This window comes from Myxocyprinus asiaticus, chromosome 13, assembly GCF_019703515.2.
Source record: "Myxocyprinus asiaticus isolate MX2 ecotype Aquarium Trade chromosome 13, UBuf_Myxa_2, whole genome shotgun sequence".
NCBI classification, from domain to species: domain Eukaryota; kingdom Metazoa; phylum Chordata; class Actinopteri; order Cypriniformes; family Catostomidae; genus Myxocyprinus; species Myxocyprinus asiaticus.
Genome location: NC_059356.1, coordinates 34,477,132 through 34,502,100, shown reverse-complemented (window position 1 = coordinate 34,502,100; position 24,969 = coordinate 34,477,132). Strand labels below are relative to the sequence as shown.

The 24,969-nt window shown below is 38.8% G+C and overlaps 1 protein-coding gene, 1 long non-coding RNA gene and 1 pseudogene across 3 annotated transcripts; 2 read left to right on the top strand and 1 right to left on the bottom strand.

The window, feature by feature from the left end:
• Positions 1-5,919: 5,919 nt before the first annotated feature.
• LOC127450505 (coenzyme Q-binding protein COQ10 homolog, mitochondrial-like) lies at positions 5,920-10,302 on the bottom strand. Its single transcript, XM_051714690.1, has 5 exons — positions 10,085-10,302; positions 8,955-9,107; positions 8,597-8,789; positions 7,840-7,941; positions 5,920-6,842 (listed from the first exon to the last, which is right to left on the bottom strand). Exons 1-5 carry the CDS (start codon positions 10,180-10,182, stop codon positions 6,696-6,698), a joined length of 693 nt encoding a protein of 230 aa, XP_051570650.1. The 5' UTR covers positions 10,183-10,302; the 3' UTR covers positions 5,920-6,695.
• Positions 10,303-14,188: 3,886 nt separating this feature from the next.
• Positions 14,189-20,412, top strand: LOC127450573 (uncharacterized). Of its 2 annotated transcripts, XR_007899006.1 has the most exons (5): positions 14,189-14,221; positions 15,314-15,406; positions 15,653-15,762; positions 16,653-16,875; positions 19,370-20,412. It is a non-coding gene; the product is annotated as an uncharacterized LOC127450573 (long non-coding RNA). The 2 variants fall into 2 exon arrangements; XR_007899005.1 differs by lacking the exon at positions 19,370-20,412 and having other exon boundaries at positions 16,653-17,087.
• Positions 20,413-21,769: 1,357 nt separating this feature from the next.
• On the top strand, positions 21,770-24,969 carry LOC127450973 (heat shock 70 kDa protein-like; annotated as a pseudogene).

Genomic DNA, 24,969 nt, shown 5'->3' with positions numbered 1-24,969 from the left:
GTAGACTAGCCTAACTCTTCCTGTCCTGCATTATGTAGACTAGCATGATGTACATTATGTAGCCTAATCTGACTGTTCCTGACGTACATTATGTAGACTAGTCTGACTGTTCATGACGTACACTGTTCCTGATTTACATTATGTAGACTAGTCTGACTGTGACTGTTCCTGACGTACATTATGTAGACTGGTCTGATTTTTCCTGATGTACATTATATAGACTGGCCTGACTGTTCCTGACGTACATTATGTAGACTGGCCTGACTGTTCCTGACGTACATTATTTTAGACTAGCCTGACTGTTCCTGACGTACATTATGTTGACTAGTCTGTCTGTTCCTGATGTACAATCCTGACATACATTATGAAGACTAGCCTAACTGTTCCTGACGTACATTATGTAGACTAGTCTGACTGTTCCTGACGTACATTATGTAGACTGGCCTGACTGTTCCTGACATGCATTATGTAGACTGGCCTGACTGTTCCTGACGTACATTTATGTAGACTGGCCTGACTGTTCCTGACGTACATTTATGTAGACTGGCCTGACTGTTCCTGACGTACATTTATGTAGACTGGCCTGACCGTTCCTGACGTACATTATGTAGACTGGTCTGACTGTTCATGATGTACACTCCTGACATACATTATGTAGACTGGCCTGACTTCCTGACGTACATTATGTAGACTAGTCTGATTTTTCCTGACGCACATTATGTAGACTAGCCTGACTGTTCCTGACTACATACAGTGTGTGTGTATATATATATATATATATATATATATATACAGCAATCAGCCATAACATTAAAACCACCTGCCTAATATTACGTAGGTCCCTCTCGTGCCGCCAAAACAGCGCCAACTCGCTCAAAGAATGCTATTCGGAGATGATATTCTTCTCACCACAATTTTACAGAGTGGTGATCTGAGTTACTGTAGACTTTGTCAGTTTGAACCAGTCTGGCCATTCTCTGTTGACCTCTCATCAACAAGGCATTTCCGTCCACAGAACTGCCGCTCACTGGATGTTTTTTGTTTTTGGCACCATTCTGAGTAAATTCTAGAGTGTGTGAAAATCCCAGGAGATCAGCAGTTACAGAAATACTCAAACCAGCCCGTCTGGCACCAATAATCATCCATGCGATTATCTAATCAGCCAATCTTGTGGCAGCAGTGCAGTGCATAAAATCATGCAGATACGGGTTTAAAATTAGGTTTTTAATAATTTTGTAATGCAGAGGTAGATCTTTGAAGGGCTTAACTTTTGATAAGTGAGGTGCTGAGAAGTAATTTCAAAACAATTTTGTTTTGACGGCAGCAAGGACAGCAATGACAGAAGATTAAGAAAATATATTATTTTCTTTATTACAAGTGTGGAAAAAGTGCTTTCAACAATAATTTAGGCAGATTTTTTTTTTCACCCTCTTTGGTTAAGCATGTGAACCATCTCGCATAATGTCAGGAGCTTCAGTTAATGTTCACATCAACCACCAGAATGGGGAAAAAATGTGATCTCAGTGTTTTGGAGTGTGGCATGATTGTTGGTGCCAGATGGGCTGGTTTGAGTATTTCTGTAACTGCTGATCTTCTGGGATTTTCACACACAACAGTCTCTAGAATTTACTCAGAATGGTGCCTAAAACAAAAAACATCCAATGAGCGGCAGTTCTGTGGACAGAAATGCCTTGTTGATGAGAGAGGTCAACAGAGAATGGCCAGATTGGTTCAAACTGACAAAGTCTATGGTAACTCAGATAACTGCTCTGTACAATTGTGGTGAGAAGAATATAAACTCAGAATACTATTCTACCTACATAATATTAGGCAGGTGGTTTTAATGTTGTGGCTGATTGACACACACTCACACAAACACACTCTCACACACACAAACACACTCTCACACACACACACACACACTCACACACACTCACACTCTCTCACACTCTCTTCAAATAGAAAAATAAAAGCATTTTCACTGGTCTCAGACTTAAATAGACTGTTAGAATTAGGTGTGATTAGACCTGAAACAGCATAAGTAGATTTATGGTTTGAGGAGGGATGACTGCCACACTAACCTATATGTCATAGTCATGTCAGCAAAGGCTGTACTGTAAACCACTGTGGTCGGGTGCATTCTGTGACAAAATTCACTTACATTTTTGCAGTAAAATGTATTACTAGTGCTATTCTATACCACTATGTAATTAGATACTGGTAAAAGTTTGTGTGCATGTATCGTATGACCAAGGAGGTCAGGAAGATGAATCAATTCAAAGCAGAGAGACGTGCAGACCGTGCATCTGTCCTTGCATGTCACAGTATCAGGGTACACCACCAACCTGCAACTATCTGAGGCTGCTAGCAAGCCGAACACCCTGAGTATACCCCAGGACAAGCCCAAAATAAGAACAGAAGCTGCAAGACATTGCTGGGGTGTTCTGCAACTACATCATCTGCAACTACACTGGAATGTGTGCAAAGTTTGTTCCTCTTAGCTGCGAATACATAACATATATTTAATAGTCCCTTTTTTAAATCAATGCTAAAACAATTACTAAAGTCTTTTTCTTTTTAAGTTAACAACATTATCCATTAACATGACAGATTCATTTTGACCATAGACTTCAAAAATCTGTTTGATTTGCATCTGCTAGCTCTGTTTAAGAGAACAACAAACTTTCACAAGAAAAAAATACTGAGACTCTAACATTTAATATCCTCAGCATTAAAAGAATGTTACAGGTTCAATACAAGTTCAGCTCAATCAACAGCATTTGTGGTATAATGTAGATTACCACAAAAATATATTTGTCCATTATTTTAAAAAATCTAAAGTTACAGTAAGACAGTTACAATGAAAGTGAATGGGGTCAGTCAATAAACGTTAAAATCAATGTTACACAAGTTTCAATAGCATAACCACAAGACGTAAACATTGTACTTGTTAACATGATTTTAGAAACTCCCTGGCAAACACCCTATATTTGTGGCACTGAGTTCTGCACAGATGAATAACACATTTTCTTAATGTATATATTTTTCTTCATATAAAATGTAAAAATCTATTATGTATTTATTCAGGTAGCTGAAATAAAAGCAGCTTTATGGAAGTGATCATTAATGTAATGTGCAAGGCCTTACTGAACCCAGCATTCTTTTAGCAGTAGTGGAGGACTCACTTATTCCAGTTACTATGTCGGAGCCACTTTGACTACACAGAAATAGCATCAATTAAAGAGATGCCAGGCTGAACTTACATGCTCAGCTATCGTATGACTAAATTCCTCTGCAATCTGTGCCAGACAGCAATCCAGGGTGCTACAGGATATAAGACCTAAAGCCCCTGTGAATCAGTGTTGATAAGCAAAAGAATATGTTGCTAACAAAACTTATAGATTATGTGTTTATAGTCTTTTTTTTTTTTTTTTTTAAACAGAGTTGAATAGGATTTCTGAATAAGAATAGGTTTCTTACACATAAGTTGACTTGGCTGTTGCTGACAGTGCACAGACATTAAATAAGGAATATAGTAACTATAAGAAGGGAACAGCAGTTCTCGTATACTTAAATACAAATAATTATAGAATAAAGAAGATAGTGACAGTGGGATAAGTAGAAATGTATTTTAGTCTATGTGCATATGTATAGTTGTATGAGTAAGGTGTGTGCATTAAATGCATACTGTATGTAAAGATACATTTGGACATTTGATGATTATGGTGTTCTCCTTTGTGACTAACTGATAACTTTGGGATTTCCAAGGCACATGACAGGGTATAGCTTGAAATGCAAAATGCATGAGTTGCAAAGTGACGTCTGGCCAACCGATTGATTCATAGAACAGCAACCTGCCAATCTGGATCTTGTTGAATGCACCTGCATTGAGGGTGTAGGGGATATGTAAACCGCTGTGCATATTTTCACAAGTCTATGTTTAGGAATTGCTCTCAGCTCATCTGTGATTGGTTATTAAGTTTAAGAAAATGGAGGACTTGGCTGTTTAAACAGGGGTGTGTTCTTTGTTGAGCATTCAGGGCTTATGTAAGTGATCATGAAATCATGTGAGATTCTTGGAACATCTTCAAGACTTCACACTAAACTTTGAACTTGATTCTGTGAGGCTGAGAAACGTAACGCCATTATAAAGTGCAAACAAGTATTTGCACCCCTTTGGCACATAATAGACTTGTTTAGAGATCTCCCCTTGCTGAAGATTAGATTTATTTCAGGGAATGTTTCTGCATGATTAAAGAGTTTATCAACTGATTGAAAATCACATTGCAGATATATTGGTCAGGCTAACAGAATGAAAGTAAGTACAAAACATATGCAAGAACAGGAAGTGCTGCATACCTGTTAAGTCATGTCTTGAGGTCTTCATATACACTATATTGCCAAAAGTATTCGCTCACCTGCCTTTAGACGCATATGAACTTAAGTGACATCCAATTCTTAATCCATAGGGTTTAATATGACGTCGGCCCACCCTTTGCAGCTATAACAGCTTCAACTCTTCTGGGAAGGCTTTCCACAAGGTTTAGGAGTGTGTTTATGGGAATTTTTGATCATTCTTCCAGAAGCGCATTTGTGAGGTCAGACACTGATGTTGGACGAGAAGGCCTGGTTCGCAGTCTTCGCTCTAATTCATCCCAAAGGTGCTCTATCGGGTTGAGGTCAGGACTCTGTGCAGGCCAGTCAAGTTCTTCCACACCAAACTCACTCATCCATGTCTTTATGGACCTTGCTTTGTGCACTGGTGCGCAGTCATGTTGGACTGTTCCCACAAATTTGGAAGCATGGAATTGTCCAAAATCTCTTGGTATGCTGAAGCATTCAGAGTTCCTTTCACTGGAACTAAGGGGCCAAGCCCAGCTCCTGAAAAACAACCCCACACCATAATCCCCCCTCCACCAAACTTCACAGTTGGCACAATGCAGTCAGACAAGTACCGTTCTCCTGGCAACCGCCAAAACCCAGACTCGTCCATCAGATTGCCAGATGGAGAAGCGTGATTCGTCACTCCAGAGAATGCGTCTCCACTGCTCTAGAGTCCAGTGGCGGCGTGCTTTACACCACTGCATCCGACGCTTTGCATTGCACTTGGTGATGTATGGCTTGGATACAGCTGCTCGGCCATGGAAACCCATTCCATGAAGCTCTCTACGCACTGTTCTTGAGCTAATCTGAAGGCCACATGAACTTTGGAGGTCTGTAGCGATTGACTCTGCAGAAAGTTGGCGACCTCTGCGCACTATGCGCCTCAGCATCCGCTGACCCCACTCTGTCATTTTACGTGGCCTACCACTTCGTAGCTGAGTTGCTGTCATTCCCAATCGCTTCCACTTTGTTATAAAACCACTGACAGTTGACTGTGGAATATTTAGTAGCGAGGAAATTTCAAGACTGGACTTGTTGCACAGGTGGCATCCTATCACAGTACCACGCTGGAATTCACTGAGCTCCTGAGAGCGGCCCATTCTTTCACAAATGTTTGTAGAAGCAGTCTGCATGCCTAGGTGCTTCATTTTATACACCTGTGGCCATAGAAGTGATTGGAACACCTGAATTCAATTATTTGGATGGGTGAGCGAATACTTTTGGCAATATAGTGTATATGCAAACATTGTGTCCTCCTATGTTGCAACATTATGATTAATGCTAAAATATGGCATTGTATGAATTCTAAGATCAGTTTGAAGCAGACCAAACATTATTGCAAATGCAGGGATAGAGGCAAATTAGGTTTTTAATTAACCCACTGAAAACAAAAACAACAATACGCAACCCAGGTTAAGGTTAATTTTTGTAACCTAGAGGTAGATCTTTGAAGGGCTTAACTTTTGATAAGTGAGGTGCTGAGAAGTAATTTCAAAACAATTTTTTGATGTCAACAAGGACAGCAATAACAGAAGATTTAGAAAATATATTATTTTCTTTATTACAAGTGTGGAAAAAGTGCATTCAACAATAATTTATGCAGATTTTTTTTCACCCCCTTTGGTCATGCATGTGAACATAATCACTGTAAAAAAAAAAAAAAAAATGATACTCACATGCATGTCAATAAATTATATCTCTAATGATTTGAATAAATATATATTTACAAACGTGTTCTTGTTTCAGCAACTAGTATACAGTAGGTGCTGCTATTAACAATCCAAAATCCAAGAAACTGGATTAAAATAAGCAGAGTTGTTCTTCTCCAGAGCTGACACATTGTAACAATGCATGTGTTCTTTACTCAACAATGGTGAAATGTGGGCCTGGGTAGCTCAGTGGTAAAATACGCTGGCTACCACCCCTGGAGTTCGCTAGTTTGCTAGTGACTCCAGCCAGGTCTCCTAAGCAACCAAATTGGCCTGGTTGCTAGGGAGGGTAGAGTCACATGGGGTAACCTCCTCGTGGTCGCTATAATGTGGTTTGTTCTCGGTGAGGCGCATGGTGAATTGAGCCTCCACACGCGCTATGTCTCCGTGGCAACGCGCTCAACAAGCCACGTGATAAGATGCGTGGGTTGACTGTCTCAGATGCGGAGGCAACTGGGATTTGTCCTCCGCCACCCGGACTGAGGCGAATCACTATGCAACCACGAGGACTTAGAGCGCATTGGGAATTGGGCATTCCAAATTGGGAGAAAAAGGGGAAAAATCCCAAAAAAAAACAATGGTGAAATGTTCTCAGGCTAATCTTCAGAATGGAGTCTGCAATCGATGAACGCTGGTGCCGTAGAGTTTGGCTGCTCGTGTCTCAAAGGCATTAACCATCTGTTTGACCACCTCGTCGAAAAATACTGTTGCTAATTGTGAGTGGAGCAACGATTTAAACTCGAATGACACCTAGAGTAGAGAAGACAGTGATATTGATCAAATTAGCATACATTTCTACCAAAAGTGTAAACTTAGCTAATTATTTAAAAGAATGTATCAGCCAAATAGCGTTACTAAGGGATTAAACAATGCAAGTTCTCGAGTGAATGAGCATCTCTCATGCACTCTTATGAATGCACAAGATTTTCACTGAATAATGACTTAAATTTCGTGTTGTTCCTCACCAAAACTTTTATAATACTTTTGCATCCTTTTAGAAGCTTTACAGTGGGATCGCTATCCACTGCCATTGTACTAAAAATAGGGGCTGGGATATTCTTACAATTTTTTCCTTTTGTGTTCCACTTTAAAAAGAACTCATACGAGTTTGGAACAGCATGAGGGTGGGTAAATTATTACAGAATTTCCATTTTTGGGTGAACTATTCCTTTGATATTTTTATTGTTTTTATTTTATTGTTTAAAATTTCAGTTGCAACTTGTTGAATTTTCAGTTTCATTTTTAAGTTCAACAAAGGTTTTTTTTTGATGGTAACATTCATTCATTTTTAGCCAAACTCTTTCTCAATGAGTTCTTTTAATCTGCTAAATCCCTGTCGCCTTCCTGTGATCTTCATCTCTCAATCGCACCATCTCTAATCTTGTGACATTTAGGTTGTGGAGTGCCCTCCAGCTCTGGAATATTTATCATGCCTGTCTCTGTCACTGGCCGTTTAAGGAAGGCAAACCACATGTGGTAAAAATAGCCACTAATCTGGTCTAATACCTGTACTCACTTTGAACAGGAATTATGAGATTAAACAACCAAAGAGGAGCAAGGGACAGGAGTTTAACAAGTGTCAAACCGAAGAATGCAGATTGTAAAAGAGTGCAAAGTCATGAACCTTGCACACAACTACTTGTGTCTCTGTATCTGCACTCTTCAACAAAAAAGGTTAATTATGGTTCTATACAAATAATTTCCTTCTAAGAGAATGTGTTGTTTAAGTGTAAATTGCACTACTTACAAAAAACTCCACACTGCAGGAATCATCTTGGCCTGTAGCCCCAGGAGTGAATCGCCACAATGTCTCAAGGTGACTGAATAGTGTGCCATCTGTACATACTGCCTGAAATACAAGTACCCATTCAGACAGGTGCCACAGACAGTACACTTTGCCATAAACTGACACGTAAAGGCTCTTTCCTAACATCTGTTTATGTCCTGTTGCCACAATCACAGTACCACTTAAAGGAATATTCTGGGTTCAATACAAGTTAAGCTCAATCGACAGCAATGTGGCATAATGTTGACAAAATGTACCACAAAAAATTATTTCCACTCATCAGGTCTATTCTTTAAAAAAGTGAAAATGGAGGTTACAGTGGGGCACTTATAATGGATGTTAATGGGGCCAATTTTTGGTGGGTTTAAAGGCAGAAATGTGAAGCTATAAATTATGTTTACATGCATATTGTGACTACACTTTTGAACCAAAGTGTATTTTAAGTAGCATTTACAAATTGGCCCGATTCACTTGTAAGTGCTTCACTGTAACCCAGATGTTTGCTCTTTTTTTTCCTTCTTTTTTTTAAATAAAACGAGGGATGAGGCTAAATTAATTTTTGTTGTATCAACATTATACCACAAATGCTGTTGATTGAGCTTAACTTGTATTGAACCCGGAATATTCCTTTAATATGAAGAAATTGCTTTATGGTAAGGATAACATTTCCCAGTATATTCATAATTGAAACTTCATCTACCTCATTTTTTATACTCACTCTGACTTGGTGGTTCGGGATAACCGTGACCTCAGAGGTGTAGCGTTCAACTATGGGCGGAAACCCAATTTCAAGCTGAGCTCGCATGTCCCCGTTCCTGCTCCTCGTGACCTTTGACTTCTTGCACCAAGGCACAAACTGCTGGTACTGGTCCACATTGGCAACAACGTTGTACATCTGATCAGGTGAGTAACTGGGGGTGGGAAAAAGCTTGAGTTTATTCAGTGGTTACCAAAGATTTTGATAGAAGAGACTGAACTGTTACTTTATCAGCTGATCTTAAATACTGTGTGTGTGTGTGTGTGTGTGTGTGTGTGTGTGTGTGTGTGTGTGTGTGTGTGTGTGTGTGTGTGCGTACCTCATGGTCCGGCACTCTGAATACTCCATTCTCCGTGTTATGAGACTGGCTGATAAATTTATGAAGCTCCGGGCAGGCACAACCTGACAAGATGCTGAAGTGGAAGGTAAGCTCACCCGTCTTGTAGCAAGGATGCCGCATGAGCTCAGGTGCCTGAAAAAGAAAACATCAAGTAATTTTACAATAGCAGTAGAACTGAATATTACGTTTTGTTGAGTTTTGTTGTGTGTCTCTAAAGGTTGGAGCATGTGTATTGTCAGATACGTGCAATACAAATGCAATGACGCAGTGTTTTTTGAACTTTCTGAGTTGACCCGGTAAAATGACGTCGGTTCTAGTAAGTAGTGAAGAGGAGTCGATCAATAGTCTACAGGCCATGCCATTGTACACAGCTGTATGGCACACGGCCAACTGGCGCTCACTGGTACTGCATTATTCAAACGAGGCACTAAGGGGCCGTTCACACCAAACTGTCCATGCGCTTAAAAAAACGCTAGACGCAGCGCAACGAATAGCACAGAACACAGGTGTCTCGAGACGCGCTTTTAAAAGCAGAAGTTCTTTTTAACTTGACATCGCGTTTAAAAGACGTCTGTATAGCGCATGTTTACTTATAAAATCAGCGGAAGACAGCACGGACGGTGTGAGCGGCCCCTAACGCGCATTCGCTTTCAGAATTTTCCGTCTTGAAAAATCCTTCAAAGCCTTAAAATACAAAATAAATTCTCCAACTAGGAGTTTATGCTATTGTAAAGTTATAGTAAGTTATAGTAAACCAGCAAAAGGATTTGAACACTCTTTGGGGGAAAGTGTGCTTAGTTCGCCCCCCATCGTGAGTTCTCACACTCCTGTGAGATTATTTTATTTCAACACCAGCTGCTTTTCTGCTTTGTTTAACAATTCCCAAACAATTACTTACACAGTCGCCAAATTCCACAAGTACTCATCATTACAACCCATTACATAAACACCGGACACAGATTTGAATCAAATGGCTGACTGAAAAAAATAAAAAATAAATAAAAAATAATAATAATAATAAACTTTACCAACAAGCAAATGATCATTCATGAAGCAAAATCGTCACCAAACTCTGTTTCGTTCACATGGGTCGAGTGATGCGTACTTACCTGATAGTCGCATTTGACTTTCTGCTCATGACATTACACGGCTGTCCTTCTGAGATCCCCAGAGCCCGGAGAAAAAGCGATGTAGCCTTCTTTGCCATAGGAGCTTTTTTCAGAGTTTGTAAACCAGCTGAAGCTATTCCAAAGTGCCCTTAACGATTATAACTGTCTTAATATGCGCAACCGGCGGCTCCGCGGGAACTGAGGCCGATAGTGAAATGGTACACAGAACTGTACTGAGTGACGCAATAAAAGAGGGGTGGAGTTGACAACACCGGCTTCAGACAGGTGCTTGACGATCTGTGCTACCTGCTCAGGATGTGCTACCAGCAGTAAAAACTGTGATATGTAAAGATAAAACATGGGTAGCACATGTCGGCAGGCACGGGAGAACCTTTCTGTATGTACTACAACAGCATAAAATGTGTAAAAAATCCTAGGTAGCACATGCTGTCAGGCAGATAATACCCATCAGGATGTGCTACCAGCATAACTATCAGTTAGTGTGATATGATGTGAGGCTGTACTAAGAACTAACCCTACACTAACCCAGGCCCGGTTCCAGATCAGAATCACTGAGGGTGCTTCTGAAAATAGTGCAGGTGCTCTGTATAAAGTGGAGATGTATCACAATTACACCTTTTTAATCATGTTTAAATGCTACTTAAACAATGTAAAGATAATTTTTTTATTTTTATTTTTATTTTTTTATGTACAAAACATTTATTGCTTCGGGGTTTTTTTCCCACCATGATCTGTCGCTGAAAATGACAGCAAAATTCTGCGCCTGCAGATCAGGACATACTGATTTGCAAAATCATACACATTTATACGTTTTGATGCAGCATTTTGTGCATTCACAAAATGAAAGGATTTTTGTGTGTTTGCTGGTATTCAAGAAAATCTGCTTGCCAATTTACAGTATTAGTCTTACATATTCAATTGAGCAGGGGTGTGCAATTATTTTGGTACTGGGGCCACATCAGCCGAACATGGAACAGAGAAGATAAACATTTCTGCATAGTTTTATCTTTTAAGCCCAGAAGTAGTAGTACACTCATATTCGGGAAAGAGATTCTAAAAGTTTATTTTAATGTTGGCCGCAAAGTGGACCCGTTTACTTGTTTTATTCTCAGAACATTATCAACCTGTTTACACGCTCATGGGTCATGATGTGGGTCTTGTCAGCGTTTGGCACCCCATTCAGCACACCACTGAATAAAACAGGCTGCATGACACTGATACATGATTACTGCCAGAGTAACATTCACATACAGGTAAGAGGGACTTCAGCATTTTACAAATACCACAAAGAATAAATATATTCCTCTCTCACTTGGTTTTACTCGCGTGTCACCTCTGTGCACTACTGAGCGCTAACTTGTTGTTTGTTTGTTTTTTACGGAGAGAAAGCGCGTGCACTCACATGTATGGTTGCCAGATTGCATAAATTAAGTATGACATAAGGCGAAATATTTCCATTTTGTTCAAGTATAAATCTCTGATTGGGGGGTTGCATCTATTATCTGGCAACCCTGAGCATATTAAAAGCTTGTGGATGCGCGATAGGCCCAAAAGTCAGATAAATGAAAGATCTAATAAAAACCGTTCATGATAAATCGACCCATGCTTAGCACCCTCAAGTACCCCTGTAGAACAGGGACTGCCCTAACCCCAACCCTAAAACTATGCGAATATAGCATTGGTAGCACATACTGATAGATAGCATATACAGGTGCATCTCAATAAATTAGAATGTCGTGGAAAAGTTCATTTCAGTAATTCAACTCAAATTGTGAAACTCGTGTATTAAATAAATTCAATGCACACAGACTGAAGTAGTTTAAGTCTTTGGTTCTTTTAATTGTGATGATTTTGGCTCACATTTAACAAAAACCCACCAATTCACTACCTCAACAAATTAGAATACATCATAAGACCAATAAAAAAAAACATTTTTAGTGAATTGTTGGCCTTCTGGAAAGTATGTTAATTTACTGTATATGTACTCAATACTTGGTAGGGGCTCCTTTTGCTTTAATTACTGCCTCAATTCGGCGTGGCATGGAGGTGATCAGTTTGTGGCACTGCTGAGGTGGTATGGAAGCCCAGGTTTCTTTGACAGTGGCCTTCAGCTCATCTGCATTTTTTGGTCTCTTGTTTCTCATTTTCCTCTTGACAATACCCCATAGATTCTCTATGGGGTTCAGGTCTGGTGTGTTTGCTGGCCAGTCAAGCACATCAACACCATGGTCATTTGACCAACTTTTGGTGCTTTTGGCAGTGTGGGCAGGTGCCAAATCCTGCTGGAAAATGAAATCAGCATCTTTAAAAAGCTGGTCAGCAGAAGGAAGCATGAAGTGCTCCAAAATTTCTTGGTAAACGGGTGCAGTGTCTTTGGTTTTCAAACACAATGGACCAAGGCCAGCAGATGACATTGCACCCCAAATCATCAGACTGTGGAAACTTAACACTGGACTTCAAGCAACTTGGGCTATGAGCTTCTCCACCCTTCCTCCAGACTCTAGGACCTTGGTTTCCAAATGAAATACAAAACTTGCTCTCATCTGAAAAGAGGACTTTGGACCACTGGGCAACAGTCCAGTTCTTCTTCTCCTTAGCCCAGGTAAGACACCTCTGACGTTGTCTGTGGTTCAGGAGTGGCTTAACAAGAGGAATACGACAACTGTAGCCAAATTCCTTGACACGTCTGTGTGTGGTGGCTCTTGATGCCTTGACCCCAGCCTCAGTCCATTCTTTGTGAAGTTCACCCAAATTCTTGAATCGATTTTGCTTGACAACCCTCATAAAGCTGCGGTTCTCTCGGTTGGTTGTGCATCTTTTTCTTCCACACTTTTTCCTTCCACTCAACTTTCTGTTAACATGCTTGGATACAGCACTCTGTGAACAGCCAACTTCTTTGGCAATGAATGTTTGTGGCTTACCCTCCTTGTGAAGGGTGTCAATGATTGTCTTCTGGACAACTGTCAGATCAGCAGTCTTCCCCATGATTGTGTAGCCTAGTGAACCAAACTGAGAGACCATTTTGAAGGCTCAGGAAACCTTTGCAGGTGTTTTGAGTTGATTAGCTGATTGGCATGTCACCATATTCTAATTTGTTGAGATAGTGAATTGGTGGGTTTTTGTTAAATGTGAGCCAAAATCATCACAATTAAAAGAACCAAAGACTTAAACTACTTCAGTCTGTGTGCACTGAATTTATTTAATACACGAGTTTCACAACTTGAGTTGAATTACTGAAATAAATGAACTTTTCCACGACATTCTAATTTATTGAGATGCACCTGTATTTTTAACTTAATAATCATGAATGCACTTAGAGCAATGGTCACACCTTCAGGGCTTTCACTTTAGACTAGAACAAGGAGAAATCATGGGCTTCGTGTCTTCGTAGAGAGAGATTTAGCAAAGTCTAAATTGCATCCAACAACAACAGCTTACCTTCCAAAAACTATTAATATATTGTTCTTGAGTTGGCTATATGGGTCTTTGAAGATTAAAAAAGATATTTATGTTACATAATAAGTCCTTTAGCATATTAGTTTCTTAGTTTTAAGACTTATGGCATCAGTTATCAGCTGTGGTGTATATGTTTGTATTGTTTGTTAATATAACAATTAAAATGCTTCACAAAAAACATTACACTTAATCGGTCAACAGTGCTGGATAGTTTACTTCTGAACTGTAATCTGGTACTGAGTACAAATTACATGATTAAACTTGTAGTTCTATAAATCTTCACCTTTGACCAGCCCAGACTAATAGGTGGCGATTTGCACAAAGAATGCGAATCACCAAAAAATTAAAGAAAAATGTAGAAGTAAAAGTGGAGGTTTATAATAAAATAATAAAATAAAAAAGGACTCAAATATTGATCTGTTTCTCACTCACACCTATCATATCACTTCTGAAGACATGAATTTAACCACTGGAGTCTTATGGATTATTTATATGCTGTCTTTATGTGGTTTTTTGGAGTTCTTGCCACCATTCAATTGCATTGCATCAATTTTTTTCTTATTCTTAAAATCTTTGTTTGTGTTTTGCAGAAGAAAGTAAGACATACACATCTGAGATGGCATGAGGGAGAGAAAATAATGAGACAATTTACTGTTTTGGGTGAACTATCACTTTAATGGATCAAAATATTTGTGTGTGTGTGTGTGTGTGTGTGTGTGTTACTTGCTTTTTGTCTGATTCTGAGTGAAATAAAAAAAGCACTAAAATGTTCTTACTCCTGCAATGTTTGCATTACCATTCATATGTGGTAACAGATCAGGCCAGTTATATTTTTGAATCGATGTCACAAATCAAAAGAAGAATTAGAGGGATTCATAAATTATGAACAATTATACTTTATTATCCTTTGCCTGATAAATATGTAATCATCTGATTACATAATCCTGATTACATGTAATCCATTACTACCCAGCATGTCAAGAACAATTGCAACAAGGACAAGCAAATATCTGAACTGTGAAACATGCTTAGAGGAAAGGAGGGATCATGTGCTTATGTCTGAGCCTGATCCAACATTTTGTTAACCCATAAAGAGGTTAAAGTCTGGGAACAGCAATTATCCAGATAGGGCACAGTCAATAAGGCACATCAGTAGGTGGGATTTAGATGATGTCACAGGGATTCTTTCATTTAAACTTTTAATTCATAACAGGATGGCAAAGGGCAACTTCACTGGGCCGTTCACGGGAAAACGGTTAGCTTATAATTTCTGTTGTGTAATAACTACACTGTTAAAAATTTTCTCGTAAAAAACCAGCATGTTACTGTCAAATTAATGGTGTCTTGCTGTTGCTGAAATTAACAGCTAGACACTGTTTTTACAGCTACAGTATACAACTGTAATTTAGCAGCATATAGCTGTCAAATTACATACTATCTACTGTTGCTGAAATTAACAGCTATGTTCCCAGCATGCACTGTGGCATGAAGAAATTACTTTGATTTTTTTACTATTTACTGGTTTATTTTGACATTGAAGTTACTTGTATTTTAATGTTCAGCTTTTACATTTTGTACATAAAAGTATGTTTGTTAATTGTCACCATTGTTGCGTTTTGTATGCCGAGAGTTGATATCTGTGTGTCTTGATAAAAACTCAAGTTATGCTGTAAGTTCATCAGAAACATCAAACATTCATTTTACTAATATAATTTTGCTGAAATATCATTTACTGTTTTTACTGTTGGCAAGGGGGTGGCATGCAGACTATGAGGGGTGGCAACACCAAAGCAAGCGCCCATGCGTAGTTCTTATGGATCAAGATACCAAGCTTCATTGCAACAAGTACTAGTTCATTAATTGGAGTCACTATCATATTACAAATGTCCGTGAATTTGCTATACATCTGCATTTCCACAGGAACCACAAAGTAACCATTTTGCAATGTTAATTTTTATTTATTTATTTATTTATTTATTTATTTATTTGCATAATAAAAAAAAAGTAGCAAAATGTATATCAACAGAGCACCAAGACATTGTCTATTAAACACATCTACAAATACTAAATGTTTCTATGCTTCACATATAGAACCAGCAATCTGGACTAAATGTCACCACCTTATGCAGGCCAATTTGCCACCCTATGTCACCCCGGTAGATCCACCCCTGCCTCACTGAGATCAAGGTCCACAATTGCAGGTGAGTTGGAGCTGTGGTCCACAGTATGCTGCACTGAGTAAAATTAGCATGGCAAACACATATATGGTCACAGTCAATGACACACCTGTACTTTATACTATCAGCTTACTTAGTGCAGAGCAGAACAGTGCATGTGGTATAGAGAGGTATGCTGGCAATGAGTGCCCTACACACTTGTTATAAGTCATTGGCTTTGATCAGCTTGAAAGCATACACAGCTGCATTACAGTATGTGTTAATTTTGCACAATTACATTGGCTCTAAGCTAAGATCTGATATCTGTACAGTACATAGTCTTTATGCGGGATTTCCTTTATTGAATTTGAGATGGGTTTTTTTACCTTAAAAGTGTTAAGCTGTAATTTTAAACTAACCCATGGCAATATATGCATTGCAATGACTGATCCTTGCATTAAGTGACTTAAGTTGATTATGTGACTGTCTTCCAAAACCGATCTCTCGTGTTAGATCTTATCCCACTTAACAGTTCCTGATTAGAGTGTCTAAGACCGGACACAATCCACAGTAAGAACACTGTAACATAGACCAATTTTACCTACACAAATTTGGACATCAATGTGTACATGTTACAGAGATACATTACTGTATCAATGATCTCTAGTTCCTTTTGGGAACTTATTTGCTGACTGATATAACATAATCCTTGAGGTGTGTAGAATAAAGGCCAACAAAGGCCATCATGCTCCTCAGAGGAAGTACATTGAGTTTGTTAAAAAGGGAGGTGCCACACAAGGCACGGCACGGAGGGAGAAAAGGTAAATCCTGACACATGGAAGTGATTAGTCAATGATGGTCGACTTTGGCTAGCAGCTATACATATGGACATGTATTGAACCCTACTTGTCTGGTATGTCTTGATGGGAAAGTAGGAGTGTCTTGATGGGAGAGCAAGAACGAGAGGCAATCGAGAGGTTCCAGGGTTCCAGCTGCTTGGGGTGTCAGGGAGACGTCTCTGACCGCTGCCCCACCACCAGGAGATGTTCTGGGATTAATGGGGCGATTCATCCGTGATAGGTGGCTCACAGCTGATGACCTTGTAGCTGGACAACCGAAGGCACCGGTGGAGGTGTGGCAGGCAGTAATGCCCAGCAGGTTTAGACATTTACCTCTGCATCTGAGTATATACTATTAAAACAAACAGATTTAAACATTTTTGTTGTTGTTATATGAAGGTCTCATTGAAACTAACTTGGAAACTTTTTACCATGCCTTCATCTTATATTTTTGGTACTTTTCAAATGCCCTTTATGTATAGATTTGACAGTTTCAACATTGTTCCATACCCAGACTTTCAATGTTGAACTGTGAAAATACAGGATAAAAATACAAAATATTACATGTTTAAAACTGTGCAAATCTAAAAAAAAAAAAAAAAAAAAATGAAATATGAGACGAGTAATGTTCGAAGAAAACAATAAAATTTTAAGGTAAACATTAGTGAGCACAGTATTTTTATTGACTGTCATTTCCAATCAAGCTGTAATTTTACCAAATTGTGTAAAAAGCATAAAAATATATAACTGTGTGCATTTATATACAAGATATATAAAATGTTAGTTATGAAATTAGCCTTAGCAAGAGAAAGGAGTCGGTCATTCTATTTCAAAAATGTCATTTCCACCACTCAATTCTATTAAACAATTCAGAATGTGTTGAAAATGACAATGTGGTGGGAATTTAGAAAAAATAAAAACAAATGACAGAAGTTACATTTCCTGTGGAGTATTTACATACACTGTTAAACATTGTAGAAAAAATTAATAAACTAACGAGACTTTAGAAAGAAGAGTACTATAAAAGTGCCTGAGGTTGAAGAAACCCCCTTATATATAGTGTATAAGGCAATGTGTTATATAGTAAATGTTTTAAACCAAGTCAGACATCAGTGACTTCTGCTTGTGGCTTTTTCAGGTTCAGTGTCTTCACATCAGACACTCAGTAGAGCAAAATAATGACCTTGCTAAGAATCAATGTGCTCAGTACTCCCTGTTCTATTAGTAAACAAAAATGTGAAACACTGAGGGGGTGGCACAGACAGTCCTTGAATATCTGCACAGAGTTCAATCATGAGACATAGCAACACAGAACAGTAGATCAAATACCAAAGCCTTTATTTCGAAAACTGTTTTTTCACCAGGTCTGCCACTATAAGCATTTTATGTCCAGTTCAAACACATGACACACTGTCAATACTACATATTGTAAATGTATTATTATATAAGGCTTATGACAATATTACTGCAGGGTGTATTAACATCATATCTGTGTCGGGTGGAGAGAAGATAAGTTTGCTCATTGCTTGGATGTACTGAGAGCCATCCAGGGATGTGAGTTTCATGCTGCTCATGGGTAGCAGGGCTCTGTTAGTGTAATATCTGGGCAATGGAGTCTGTGCTTGGATTGCGTCCAGATACACCTAAGAGTCAAGAAGAGCGGGATGGAACATGTTATGTAATAGTAATTGAATGGCTATTGACACATTGTCTTAATACTTGATAAAAACTAAGATCAATAATGAATGATCATATAATGACAGATCCAGCAATTAAGGAAAGATGAAAAAGGTGTTTGACTTTTTAAAATCTCAGACAGTTCTTCATTCTGAGGGTGGTGGCTTGTTGCCAGTGCTAAATGTAGTATAGCCACCTGAATGATGTCATCAGTATCCTGAGCTGCGTTCTGGAACACAGACTCGCAGTGCTGAAGGCATGGGCGGACTGGGAAGAGAAATCAGCCCTGGATTTTACATAGAAACCAGCCCAAAAGTTGTGGGTGGGGAGGGTATAGTCTGTGTTCCGCGACTGCTGTAAGGTCCTTAAATAATGTATAACATGTGAGTAAGGGCAGCCGGTGGAGTTTCTGGTGCCCCCCTAGGGAGTTGATGCCCTACGCAGACTGCGTAATATGTGTATAGGGAGTGGCAGTACTGCCTCCAAATAAAGATAATTCAATGTAAATAACACCAAATAATTCAAAAAATTGGAAATATATATAACAAATATTATTCAGATTGAAACTGCATTATCGTGGCAGACGAGTAAAGACTAAATTAGACATTACAAAAAGTGACAAAGTCAATATATTGTTTGTTTTATTCCCTTATCATACACCTTATTCACAGTAGCACCATATTTGATTTCCCCACGTTTTTAGGAAGCTGTGTTAAGTTTGAGAGGTTTGTTGAGGCACGCTGACTGCCCCCTGCTGACGCGGCTCTGATTTTTTCCAGTGGGAGGAAAACACTTACTTTTAATATGGAATTAAACATAAGGGTCAAGGAGCATGTTAAATTGTGTACATTTTGTACGTGTTAGCTTTTATATAATTAATCACAATAAATTAACGTGTTAAATCGACAGCCCTAGTCTGAACATTTGGTCTTACGAGACATAACCATACCATTAACATAACTTACTACTGCACCTGCTTTGGTGAAATTACACAACATAACACAGTGCTTCTTTTAAACTGAAAATATCAAAAGAAAAATGCTTTTCTGCATGTCTTGCTCTCTTTTTTCGTTCTGACTATCTTTTTGCCTCTCGCTTTGTCTGTTTGTCTCTTCCCAACTCACCCTTGCTACCAGTCACAAGGATTCGTCCATGTCTCCATCTCTTCATATCTGGTAGGAAGGTCTGTGTGGTGCGAAAGGTTCCCAGCAGGTTGACCTCCAGGATACCACGAATACTATCCACTGAGTGAGCTTCCAGTGGACCAATCAGACCTACACCTGCATTACAAACTAACACAGAGACGTGGGGGAGATAAGTATGAATGGCTAATTGTATGTGGTAAATATGAATTTTGGCATGAATAAAAAAATTTCTTTATTGATGAGATGCTCCCATCTGGCCGTAGACTTAAAATTCCTATGGCCAGAAAAAATGTATATAAAAAATAATTTGTTCCAATGGCAGTGATTATTTTAAATAGGACTATTTTTTAAGTGGAGTCATTATTACTATTTAAGGATGATTGGCGTCATGTTATTATTCTAAACTTCTGATGTTTGATTCATTTATCAAATGTTATTTTGTGATGCTTGGAAGTATTTTTAAAAATCTGTTGTTAGCTTAATCTATACACCTGTCTTATATGTGCACCTACGCTTGTATGAAATGTGTGGGTATTGTGTGTGTGTATACAGTATGTATGATGTTTGTCAACTTTTTAGGCTAGTGTCAAAGACAAATTTCCTTTCTATGAGAAATTGAATGGATAATAAAGTTTAAACTAAACTAAACTAAACTAAACTATTGGGCCCCTTCTTGGCCACTGACAAGCCAATAAAACAGTGAAACCCACAGTTCTTGAATTCTGTATTATGATGTGTTGCTTAAAATTACTTACCCAAAGAATGCACTTTATACTTAAGAGAAAGAGACAAAATGCACTGATGTCTTGAGTCATGGTGACCATCATCTACTCTGTTAATGGTATCAGGACTTTTAAAGGAATATTCCAGGCTAATACAAATTAAGCATGTGTGGCAAAATGTTGATTACCACAAAAATTTATTTTGACTTGCCCCTCCTTTTCTTTCAAAAAAGCACGAAACTGAGTTACAGTTAGGCACTTACAGTGGAAGTGAATGGGGGCCAATTCGTAAACATTAAATACTCACTGTTTCAAAAGTATAGCCACAAGATTTAAACAAAATGCCTGTTAACATGATTTTAGTGTGATAATCAGGTACACAGGTAGCTGTCTAAACCTGCTGTGCATTATTCCTGCCACACCTCCGCAAGTGCCTTCAGTCATGCAGCTACTGGGTCATCAGCCGGGAGCCATTCATCATCCATCACCCATTTTCTGTGTAAAGTAATATCCAAATTTACAAATTTGTTGCCATGACGACATATCACTGTAAACCCTGAAAACAGGGTAACTCAGTAGTCCACTGCAAAAACAATGATTCAAACAACTTTGCATCTAAAAAAATACACAAGTCTTAACAGAAAAATTAATGTGGGTGCTTTTATAAAATTATAAGCTTCACATTTCTGCATTTAAACTCTCCAAATATTGGCTCCATTCACTTCCATTGTAAGTGCCTCACTCTGACCTCGATTTTTGCTTCTCTTTTTTTACCTCTTAAAAAAAAAAAAAAGAAAAAAAAGAAGTGAATTATTTATGCCACAAATGCTGTAGACTGAGCTTAAACGGATAGTTCAACCAAAACTGAAAATGCTCTCATCATTTACTCACCCTCATGCCATCCCAGTTGTTTAAGACTTTCTTTCTTCTGCAAAACACAATTAAAGATTTTTTTTAAAGAATATTTCAGCTCTGTTGATCCTCACAATGCAAGTGAATGGTGAGAGGAACTTTGAAATTCCAAAAAGCACATAAAGAGTGTATAAAAGTAATCCATACGACTTCAGTATTTAAATCCATATCTTCTGAAGCGATGTGATAGGTTTGGATTAGAAACAGTATTTAAGTCCTTTTTTACAGAAAATCTACACTTTCACCTCCACATTCTGGTGTGGAAGTGACTTTCACTTACACATTCAGCCACCTACTGGTTGGGGCTGGTCAAACGTGGAGACTGATAGTACAAAAGGACTTAAATATTGATATGTTGACCTATTATATGACCTATTGACCTATTATATCGCTTCTGAAGACATGGATTTAACCACTGGAGTTGTATATGGACTAATTTTATGCTACCTTTATGTCCTTTTTGGACCTTGAGTTGAAATATTCTTCTAAAAATCTTAATTTGTGTTCTGCAGAAGTAAGAAAGTCATAGACATCTGGGATGGCATGAGGGTGAATATATGATAAGAGAATTTTCATTTTTGGGTGAACTATCCCTTTAACTTGTATTGAACCCAGAATCTTCCTTTAAAATAATTACTTTTCTCTAGTTATACACATTGTCCCACTATAAACAGGATAATCTCTTTTTTCTCTTCATCTCCATTTTGATTTTGATCTATCTGTCTGTCCTCCTCTTTGTCTCTCTCTTTTACCCAATATGTCGACTAATGTTCCTCTTAGCATCAAGCACAGACTGCTGGTCTGTCACATCCATCTGTAATACAGCCATGGTGTCTTTATGCAGTCCTCACACACGCTCCATCAGTTGCTGCTTCTTGTCCAGGTTACGCATGGTAGCATAGACTTAACGACAACATCAGTATCCATTCATATTACATAACTTTTAAACAATGAATAACATAACTATACATATAAAGGACACTTAAGCAATTTTCAGACAAACATACAATTGTATTCTCTAATTGTATTCTCTCACAAAATCAACCACAGAAATGCATTGTTTCATGTCATATCAATTATCTTTATACACTTTGGAAGGATTTGATGTGAGGTGCACATTAAGGCTGAGTCCAATCCCTGTGATGAGAACAACTTTTGCACCATTGGGGCAGTAAGACAACGGTCCACAACAGCACCAAAGATATGAGCGCTGTGAGGTTAACTGTCCATTCTAACTGCTGTGCCTCAGATTTCAGTAGGTGTTATAACTTTCTCCACTATCACAAGCATAGCTCAGGGTAAACATTCTGGATTCACACTCTTTTGCCCGGCAGGTGCAGAGAAAAGGGAGAGAGCTGTCATACTGCCTTGTAAACATCATCTTCTAAAGTTGCTGGGAGGTTGAGAGAAGACAATAATGTTAACACCTTGTGTTCTGTTGCCATCAATTTAGTCAGGCTCTGCAGGGGTGCTTAACCAATTTAAAAACACCCTCAATAACTTTGGTGCTTTATTACATTTTCTCTTTAACTACTAGAGCACCCCCACTAACTGCAGAAGCATCCTCTGAGATTTTAATCTGAATTCAGTGCTTCATGATCCCCACGTGTACACACAACAGAGACATGAACAGAAAGATGAGCGAGACAGAAAGAACATAAGAGAGCACTTAACTCTACAGCAACCAATTAATTCTATCAAAAGCATATGTACTATGTGTCCTATTATCTGCTTAAAGTTAGTCTGAATTATTCTGAAAAATAGGACTATTCAATGCATTTTCTGATAAAATTTTTAAGAATGCTTAAAATCAGCAATCACATTTTTAGGAGTATTGGACTTTTAGGAGTATATATCTTGGATTTACACTGACACCTAGTGGTGTGTATGCAGCATAATTCAAACACAGTAGATTTCAGTCACCGGTGCCATTGTAGAAATTCACTTTTCACTGTTAGCTTTGATTATTTTAACCCATGAGTGAAAGTGTCCACTAACAGGGTGATTAATGAGATTTAGTGAGTAGTATTCAGCTGGTCATTTAGAATAAACAGCTTTTGAAAGGCAACTGTTGTTACTGTAGTGTTAATCTCATGTGAATGGTCATGATCTTATACATAGGCTTCAAAATTACTATTAATTTGTTTAGGAGTAAAACTTTTTTAAATAAGTAAAAAATTATTGAGTGCACCTTTAAAAACTAAAGATTAGGCTATTTAGAATGTCTATAATGGGATGAAGAGAATAGACATGTAGGGTAAAATGGAGGAACCCTAGATTGGGGAACTTTTTCTCTTGACCATAGATGGGATCTCATCTCAACACCTTTATGTCTGTGCTCCTCTTAATGTTGATATTTCATCTGAATATCAACATTTGTGCGATTTATTCCATCTAAACAGTTTGGAGGTTAAATTATCTTTTTTTTTTTTTTTTGGTTATTGGAAAATAGTGATCTGTGACATTCTATTATGTTGGACATTAAACATTTTTATGTCTATTTGTTAATGGGGGATCTGTGGACACAGTAAAGTATTTAGATTTTTGGAGGACAAAATATTGTTTTTATTTTGAATTGACATGGTAAAGTTAGACCCTTGGTGTAATGCCAACATCCAGTCAGTTGCCACGTTGATTCACTTTCAAAAGCAACCATCACCTGCTACTAACACGCCTTCTGTGCATGAAATATTGCAAACCAAAACCATAACTTATAGTTTTGCCTTATAGCTCTTAGTTTACTAATCAGATTTTATATAACTTTCAATAAAAAAAAAAAATTAAAAAAAAGAGTTCAAGAGGAAACAAGAGGGCACTGAGGAGGCTGTGTACAGCTTGTGAGAGAGCCAAGAGAACCCTCTCCTCCAGCTCTCAGGCCAGCATTGTGTTCGATTCCCTGTATGAGGGCATTGACTTCTACACATCCATCACCAGAGCACTCTTTGAAGAAATGTGCTCAGACCTCTTTTGGGGAACACTTGAGCCTGTGGAGAAAGCCTTGAGAGATGCCAAGATGGACAAATCTCAGATTCATGACATTGTTTTGTTCCACAAGAATCCCCAAGATCCAGAAACTTCTGCAGGATTTCTTCAACGGCAGGGAACTGAACAAGAGCATCAACCCAGATAAAGCAGTGGCTTGTGGTGCTGCAGTGCAAGCTGCCATCCTCATAGGTGACACATCTGGAAATGTCCAGGATCTGTTGCTGCTGGATGTGGCTCCACTAATCCTGGGCATCAAGACAGCTGTGGAGTCATGACTGCCCTCATCAAACACAACACCACCATTCCCACCAAACAGACCCAGACATTCTCCACCTACTCAGACAACCAGCCCGGTGTCCTGATTCAGGTGTATGAGGGAGAGAGAGCTAAGACAAAAGACAACAACCTGCTGGGGATGTTTGAACTTTCGGGAATCCCACCCACACCTCGTGGAGTCCCCCAGATTGAAGTGACCTTTGACACTGATGCCAATGGAATCCTGAATGTGTCAGCGGTGGACAAAAGCACCGGCAAAGAGAACAAGATCACCATCACCAATGACAAGGGCAGACTGAGCAAGGAGGAGATTGAGAGGATGGAGCAGGAAGCAGATAAGTATAAAGAAGAAGATGATCTCCAGAGAGAGAAGATTGCTGCCAAGAACTCCCTGGAATCTTACACCTTCAACATGAAAAACAGTGTGGAGGATGAGAACCTGAAAGGCAAGATCAGCAAAGATGACAAGAAGAAAGTTATTGAGAGGTGCAACCAGGTCATCACCTGGCTAGAGAACAACCAGCTGGCTGAGAAGGAAGAGTAGGAACATCAGCTGAAAGAACTAGAGAAAGTTTGTAACCCAATCATTGCAAAGCTGTATAAGGGAGGGATGCCAGCTGGAGGCTGTGGAGCTCAGGTGCGGTTGGCGGTGCAGTGGTCAGTTCCCAGGGGCCAACTATTGAGGATGTGGATTGA

Bases quoted from the DNA above. Each gene is read 5' to 3' on its own strand.
- LOC127450505 (XM_051714690.1), bottom strand. From the start codon at position 10,182: ATGGCAAAGAAGGCTACATCGCTTTTTCTCCGGGCTCTGGGGATCTCA. The intron at 9,108-10,084 runs GTAAGTACGCAT...TTTCTTTTTCAG, and splicing joins AAGTCAAATGCGACTATCAG to GCACCTGAGCTCATGCGGCA. The intron at 7,942-8,596 runs GTGAGTATAAAA...CTTGTATTTCAG, and splicing joins TCCCGAACCACCAAGTCAGA to GCAGTATGTACAGATGGCAC.